At 33.8% G+C, this 7,700-nt stretch overlaps 1 protein-coding gene across 1 annotated transcript; it reads left to right on the plus strand.

The window, feature by feature from the left end:
• The first annotated feature begins 350 nt into the window (after positions 1-350).
• LOC149383237 (uncharacterized) lies at positions 351-5,063 on the plus strand. The gene is made up of 7 exons (XM_089628918.1): positions 351-582; positions 686-757; positions 2,296-2,640; positions 2,719-3,174; positions 3,615-4,055; positions 4,138-4,369; positions 4,460-5,063. Exons 3-7 carry the CDS (start codon positions 2,296-2,298, stop codon positions 4,942-4,944), a joined length of 1,959 nt encoding a protein of 652 aa, XP_089485044.1. The 5' UTR covers positions 351-582; positions 686-757; the 3' UTR covers positions 4,945-5,063.
• Positions 5,064-7,700: the final 2,637 nt, after the last annotated feature.

The raw sequence follows: 7,700 nt of genomic DNA on the forward strand, positions 1-7,700 counted from the left end.
TTAAGAATGACATTGATATTATTCTTATTTTGACTAGCTATGTTGAAGTTCGAATCCCATTCTGGAAATTTTCAGAAACGAAATTCAACGTGAAATTACTAAGGGGTTGTTTGGTAACACTTTTATTTTTTGTTTTTTATTTTTAAAAATAAAAAAATGACTTTTAGAACAAAAAACGTGTTTGATAAAATCATTTTTGTTTTTTGTTTTTAAAAATATAGGAGAGAATAAAACAAAAAAGAGAGAATAAAAAAAAATCGTTTTTCAAAATTTTTAAAAACAGACTCTTCTCTTCGGGCCAGAGAAAAAAAATATTTCTCGATTCTTCTTCTCTTCTTCGAGCCAGAGAAAAAAAATATTTCTCGATTCTTCTTCTCTTCTTCGAGCCAGACGATTCTCCGCGGAGACTGATTCTCCGACGACACGGTGCAGGCTGAACTTCCCGGCGATCGAGAAGCTCGTCGAGATTCTGAACTGGACCGACGTCGAGGAGGAGAGAAAAAAACCGCGAGCGAGCCAGAGACGTCGGACCGAGGAAAACCACCGGAAAAGAGAGAGAGAACATCGGAGAAGCCATTGGAGGTAAGGATTGGGTTCAATTTCTCAATTTTCTCTCCGAAAATCTTCAAGAGAGTTCTAGGGTTTGAACCCTTATTCTCCATCTCTTTTCGGTCGTGTGCTCTAGGGTATCCGGCGTAAGATTGGACATAAAAGAGGAAGAGAATCTCGACCCGGGAATTCAATCTTGCGGAATCTGGTAAGGAATTGAATTTTTCCCCAATTTTGAATCCGAGAATTAGGGTTTATTTTTTAGGTTAAGGGCTTTTTAATTTCTGGACTTGATTCATGCAGTTGAAGTGTTATTGGACTTGTTTTGGTCTAAAACATCTGTTGAATCTGGTTGGATTTATGTGATTGGATTAATTTCAAATTTATCTTGATTTTGCTGAGATTTTCTCTCGTGTTTCTGTCTTGGCCGAGCGTGAATTTTTGTCTTGTGACGTGGTTACCGTTGTGATGCGAATATGATAAGCTTAAAGACCAACAGACAATAGTAAATAGGAAAATGGGTGGTAATTTGCTAATGGACAATAACCCTCAAGACTGCTAGGTTGTTGAATCGCACAATGTTTTTTTTTCCCACCCCGAGAGCTTAAGAACACTGCAATTTCGCACGCGTTACTTTCATCACATTCGTTCTCTAGTTTCTTTTCAGTTTTTGGGAAGCTGGTTTTAATAATACCTTGACAAAAGGTCGTTCTTTGTGTAATATATTATAATTATAAGATGAATAAAGTTGTTTAGTGGCTGGGCAGAGAAGACAACGATGATCTTTAGTCCAATCTTGAATTTTCGTACATAGATTTTATAGCTGTATGGTACTGCGTAGGGATATTAATTCATATCAGTCCTTGTTGAAACTTGAAACTAAAATAATACATTAGTAGTTTTGATCATGGTTTAGGGTTAGAGAATGCCAAAATTTTCACGGTTTTGGCTGTCAAGTGATGAAAAATGCTGTTGGTCAAGAAACTTAGACTGCGTACGAAATTCAAATTTGTATGTTTGCTATGATTAAGTTATATAATCTTTTGTACTAAGCACATCTCTAATTTACAGATAAAGCTTATTAGTTTATTCTCAGAGAGTCATTATTGTACATTCCAATAATTAAACTAATGAATATATTTATGGATTTTCATGTGTGGTTCTGCAATTCACAAAGCACCCAGAGCTTGAGATATACTTAAAACTGATTTATTTTGGGATTATTTCAAAACTATGACAAAATGTGAGTTATTTTCTGCAATTCCAATATGAGTTATTTTCACTTTTATGACTTGGGTGGTGGAGAAGAAACAAATGTTTAGAAAAAATAAATTTATACTATAAATTTTCTGGTGATGGTAAATTAAAGTTTGGATAAGTTATAATGATTAATTTGTTTACATTCACTATATTGGATAATGTGTATGTGTATGTGTATGTATAATTACTACGGTATTAAATATTCCGTTACAATGTGAAATATGCTTTGGACCCTTTGTTATAAGCAGACATTTGTGGTCCATTCATTATTGTAAACCATATGTCATGTTATGTGCCTTGTCATGTTATGTGCCTATATAGGACGTCATACTCATATTGCACGCTTATAGCTGTGGAGTATAGTTTACATTTGGTGTAGAAATATGTCTGTCAATTCCTTTGATTTAGGAAGATTCGGTAAACGAGTGGTTCTATTTTGTGTATGTCAATACGATTGGGTCAAAACACTAATCACCACTTTTATAGATGGAAAACATAGGAAATGATATCATTGACCTTAGTAGTAACGAAGAAGCTACAACATGGAACTCAAGACATGAAGAGATTTTCATTAATATTATGGAAGAAGAGGTCTTGAAAGGAAATAGGAGCACTACGACATTTTCAAAGTCCGCATGGCGACGCATTCATGACAATGTTTATGCTCAAACAAAGAGGTGCTATAGCGATGTACAACTGAGGAACAAGTTTAACCTTCTAAAGCAAAAGCAAAAGGATTTCAAGTTATTATTGCAACAAACCGGTATTGGATATAATGCGGTGACTGGACAAGTTACTGCCACAGATGATGTGTGGGATAAACTTTCGCGGGTAAAGATCATTACTCTATTTTTTTGTCTAATTGAAGTTGTTATATGTTGTGATACAAATATTCTTTAATGTACGCAGGTTTATAAATTTGCTAAAAAGTTTAAGAAGAAGGGATGCCCATTGTACGACAAGCTATGCACTATTTACGCAGATACCACAGCCACAGGGTCTAGTGCTCACCCTTCGACAAACGATCCGTCGGACAATGAAGAAGAAGAGAGTGAACAATCCAAAAGTTCTCATAGGAAACGTGAGTACTTGAATGATGATGAGGATACTAGCAAGGATACATTTCCTAGCAAAAAAAGATCTTCGGCCTCATCGGAGTTATCATTTGCCTTGCGTCAGTATAGTGAAGTTTCTAAGAAAAAAATAGACATGATGGAGAAAATGATGGCATCTCGCGGTGATGTTCATGAGGGGTCTCATTTTAACCTACTAAAGGAGAGTGTTAGCGCATTGGATAAAATAGAAGGAATTGATGGAGAATTTTATGCGAAAGCAATAGATAAATTCCAACATGAAGTTTGGAGAGCGTTGTTTTTAGAGATGCCGGAGCATAGGAGAAAAGATTGGGTGTTGAGTTTGAAATGATAAATTTTAGTACACTTCTAGACATGTTAAGTAACCTTTGTTTGATCGTGTGATTTGTGTAATAGTACTCTAGTATGCTATGTTTTGAGTGACCATGTGATTTGTCTAATTATACACTATGATATTTCTATGACTTATATGTTTCTTATATTTTGTTTAAGGGTATGTTATTTTCCTAGTTGATTATCTTTCGTGTGATTCTCTTTATGTATAAGTGATCTTCTCTTAGTCTTATATGTGTATATATGTATACGTATATGTATATGTTTCTAATCGTTTAACATGCATTTTATTAGGTTGTAAAGATGTCGATAACCTTCAGAAGTTCAAATGATACTCGGGAATTGATTGAAGATGACTCGGATGATGAGTTTGGTGAGGTGATACTACTTTGTGCTTTAGAGAAATATCATAGAACATATTTCTCAAAGAAACCATGCAGAGATTCCGAACTTAGTGGACATGATTATATATTTGAAGTTTTGAAAGGGCATGAAATCAGGTGTTACGAGTCATTTCGGATGAAGAAGAGTGTATTTCGTAAGTTGTGTGATGTGTTGAAGGAAAAAGAGTGGTTGGAAAATTCAAGATATGTTACTGTGGAGGAACAAGTTGCAATGTTCTTATATGTTCTCTCTCACAATCAACGACATCGTGTAGTTGCGGAACGTTATCAACATTCATTAGAAACTACATCTCATTATTTTCATAAGGTCTTGAAGGCAATATGTCGCATTGGAAAAGAGATCATTACCCCGCCATCATTTGACATAATTCCCCAACAAATTCGATCAAATCCAAAGTACTACCCATTCTTTAAGGTAATTCTAATATTTGTTTTTTATTTAATTATTTTTATGATAGCATTATGAGTAAACTAATTAAGTGGATTAATCTTTGCAGGATTGCATTGGAGCTATAGATGGGACACATGTTGATGCACATATTCCTGTAAATGAACAAATACCATATCGGGGTAGAAAAGTACAACCCACCCAAAATATAATGTGTGTTTGTTCATTTGATATGAGGTTCACATATGTGATGGCTGGTTGGGAAGGAACGGCAAATGATGCTCGAGTTCTTCTAGAAACTATTACAAAGCCAGAGAATCAATTCCCGATGGCCCCGAGAGGTTAGTTTTCATTAAATTAAAATTATTAACGTATAAACATTTGATATATTTGTATTATTATACCAACATGTGTTTTTTTTTTCTAATTAGGAAAATATTATCTTGTTGATTCTGGCTATACAAATATGCCTGGTTTTCTTTCACCATATCGTGGGGAGAGGTATCATTTAAGTCATTATAGGGCAGGTGGACCTCCTCAAGGAATGAAGGAACTTTTTAATCGTCGACATGCTTCACTAAGAAATGTTATTGAACGTTGCTTTGGTGTGTTGAAAGCTCGCTTCCCCATCCTAAAAGCAATGCCTTCTTATAAATTCTCTACACAACGTTATATTGTGATTGCTTGCTGTGCGATTCACAATTTCATAAGAATGAACGACAATAAAGATGCTTTATTTGCAGAATATGAAATTATTGACATTGAAGGTGAGGAAGATGATGTCCAATCTACCACCACAACTCAAGATGTTGAAGAGATTAATGTCACTCAAGGACAATTGCGTCAAATGGCTCACATGCGAGATGAAATAGCGGAGCGCATATGGAATGCAAATCAACGCCGCCGTAACAATTGAGACTTATTATTTGTTTTTTTAGGACGAATTTATATTGACATTTGAATTCCTTTATTTGCTTATGCGAGAATATTTTTTTTCAAGAACAATTGTTTAGACACAAGTTTATTTTCTTTAAAACCGGTTTGCTTTTTTATTTTGTTTTGTTTATAGCTTTTTTTGGTCTTGCTTATAATTTTATATTGGAAAGTTCTTGAATCCCGAAAAAAAAGTCATGTAAGAAAAGTTCATGTTTTTCAAAAAGAAAAAAAATTAAAAAAAAATGTGATCACCAAACATGTTTTTGTTTTTTATTTTTAAAAACAAAAAACAAAAATATGATTACCAAACATGTTTTTATTTTTTATTTTTAAAAATAAAAAACAAAAACACGACTACCAAACATGTTTTTATTTTTTAAAAATTAGAAAACAAAACAAAACATAATTTGTATTTTTAAAAACAAAAAACAAAAATGTTACCAAACATGCCCTAAATACCCTTGGCTACTAGGGTTCCGGGGGAAAAAAAATAAAACTCTGTAAAAGCTTATGTTAAAAAAAGGGTAACTATAAAACATAAATTTGAGCACTTTTTGTAAAGGTATCACGGCCAAAAACATCCTTTAACTATTTTTTAAAAATAAAACAAGTATAACATGTTACTTTAAAATTTTGTGAAAAAGTGGTCTGCGGACCGATCGTAAAATAATCAGAAAATAATCTGTATAGCATGAAAATACTTTTCGATTACTTTTTTTTAAAAGAGCACATAAAAAACTAGCGTTTCCAAAAAGAATCAACGCAAAATAATAATTTTTGAATACACAGTAAACGTTTTAAGTCTGAAAATTGGACTTAGGCCAGACCAGCGAATCAGGTCTGCGCACTGATTTGAAAATAATCAGAAATATTTTGTATTTCATAAAAATATTTTTTTGATTAAGGATTTAGATAGAAGACATCTAAACCTAACATTTCTAAAAAAAATCGATGCAAAATAATCATTTTTTAAACCACGGCAAGCGTTTTAAGAAACCGTTTTCAATGAATCCAAACCAGATAGAAAAAATACATACCTTTTAAAAAAAAAAGATTGAGTTGCCTAAGTAGAGCTACAAATTTTGAGAGAAAAATATGAACGGAAGAGAGATGACTCGGAGAAAGAGTTAAAAAAAAGGATTGGATGTATATGTATAGATTAATTAAACCCTAAAAGCTCAAACCTTAAAAGTCCAAACTTAATCTTATTTCTACCCATATATATATATTATTACTTTTATTATATTTTTATATATACGTATATGAATAACCTAACCTAAACACTGACTACTAAATGTTGACTACTAATTATAGTATAATATTATATTATATTATATAATACACTATATTACATAATCATATATTATGTACGTACACCTACCTTAACAAATTACTTAAGTATATATCATGATATAATATATTTATATAACATATCTATAACATAGATAATAAAGAGAAACTCTTCCCCAACTTTCATCATGGGGCCGCCACGTGGCGTCTCCAGGAGGCGACACGTGGCGGCCTTTTAGGTTTTTTTTTTCTTTGCCTTTGCCATTTCCGGGTTTTTTTTTTTTTTTTTTTGCCTTTGCCTTTTCCGATTGGTTTTTTTTTTCCTTTTCTTTTTTCTTTTTGCCTTTGCCTTTTTATGGGGTTTTTTTTTTCCCAATATATTTTGTAAAAAAAAAAATTATATATATTGTTTTTTTTTCTCCCTCTCTCATCAATATATTTTTTATAATTTCTTTTTATTTTATAATCATAATTACTGATGTTATATTATATTATATCAATAACATACATTATTTTGAGTGTATATTAGTTTTATATTTTCTTTATTAGATTATCTTTCTTTTTCTCTTTGATATTTGTTAACCGCGTTTTTGGGTTTACACTAAGAACCGTCCGTGGTTCGATCTAGGGCCGGACCCTATGACCACACGTAGGTTGGGTTTGGTGAAGTTCTTCTCTTCTTGTCGTATTCATGCTATTCGGATCTTCGGGTCTTCGAGTGTCCGGGTCTTCGGATCTTCGAGTCTCCGGGTCTTTGGATCGTCTATGTTTTCCGTGTTCTTCGCCGGGTCTTTGAATCCTTGCACCTTCACCTAACCACAAATGAAACGTGAATCTAGAGGGACGCGGAGGGTTTTCCCTCGGCGCGCTCTCCGACGCTCAACATTAGTCGTGTTGTATTGCGTTTTTAGCCAGGAGAGACCAAACTCTCTCTCTTCTCCTATTTATATGCTCATGTATGTGTATTTAGATATTAGGTTAGGCTTTTGTTTTTTTTATTTTTTGTTCAAGCTCATGAGGCCCAATTGTTTTTGGGCTGGTGAAAATCTGAACCAACATTAACCCCCCAGTTTCCCGTGCGACTTGTCGTGCGAGAAATTTAACTGCTCGAGAGTAGCCTTTTCTTTTTCTTTTTCTTCAATGGCCTTGGTTTCTTGACTCTGTGCTTTTTGGAGCCATGCCCGTCTGGATCGCAGGGGACTTGATTTTGAGCTTTTTTAGAGTTGTCCCCGAACCATTGGAGGATTGAGCTCATGTGTTAACCCAGATCGCTTGGGGTCAAGTGAAACAAATTATGAGCGGGCAACAATCTAAACCCTTGTACTTCAAGTTAGTCACTTTTTTGGCTACGCTCGCTTGTACCTCTTTGGTTTTGGGCTTCACCTTTTTGTGACTAACTTGAGCTACTCTGAATTTCGATCATTGCGCTCCTCACTGTAAATTTCA

Source organism: Urtica dioica, chromosome 10 (genome assembly GCF_054948205.1).
Source record: "Urtica dioica subsp. dioica isolate 48M chromosome 10, U.dioica_male_clone48M_v1_H2, whole genome shotgun sequence".
In the NCBI taxonomy this organism is placed as follows: Eukaryota; Viridiplantae; Streptophyta; class Magnoliopsida; order Rosales; family Urticaceae; genus Urtica; species Urtica dioica.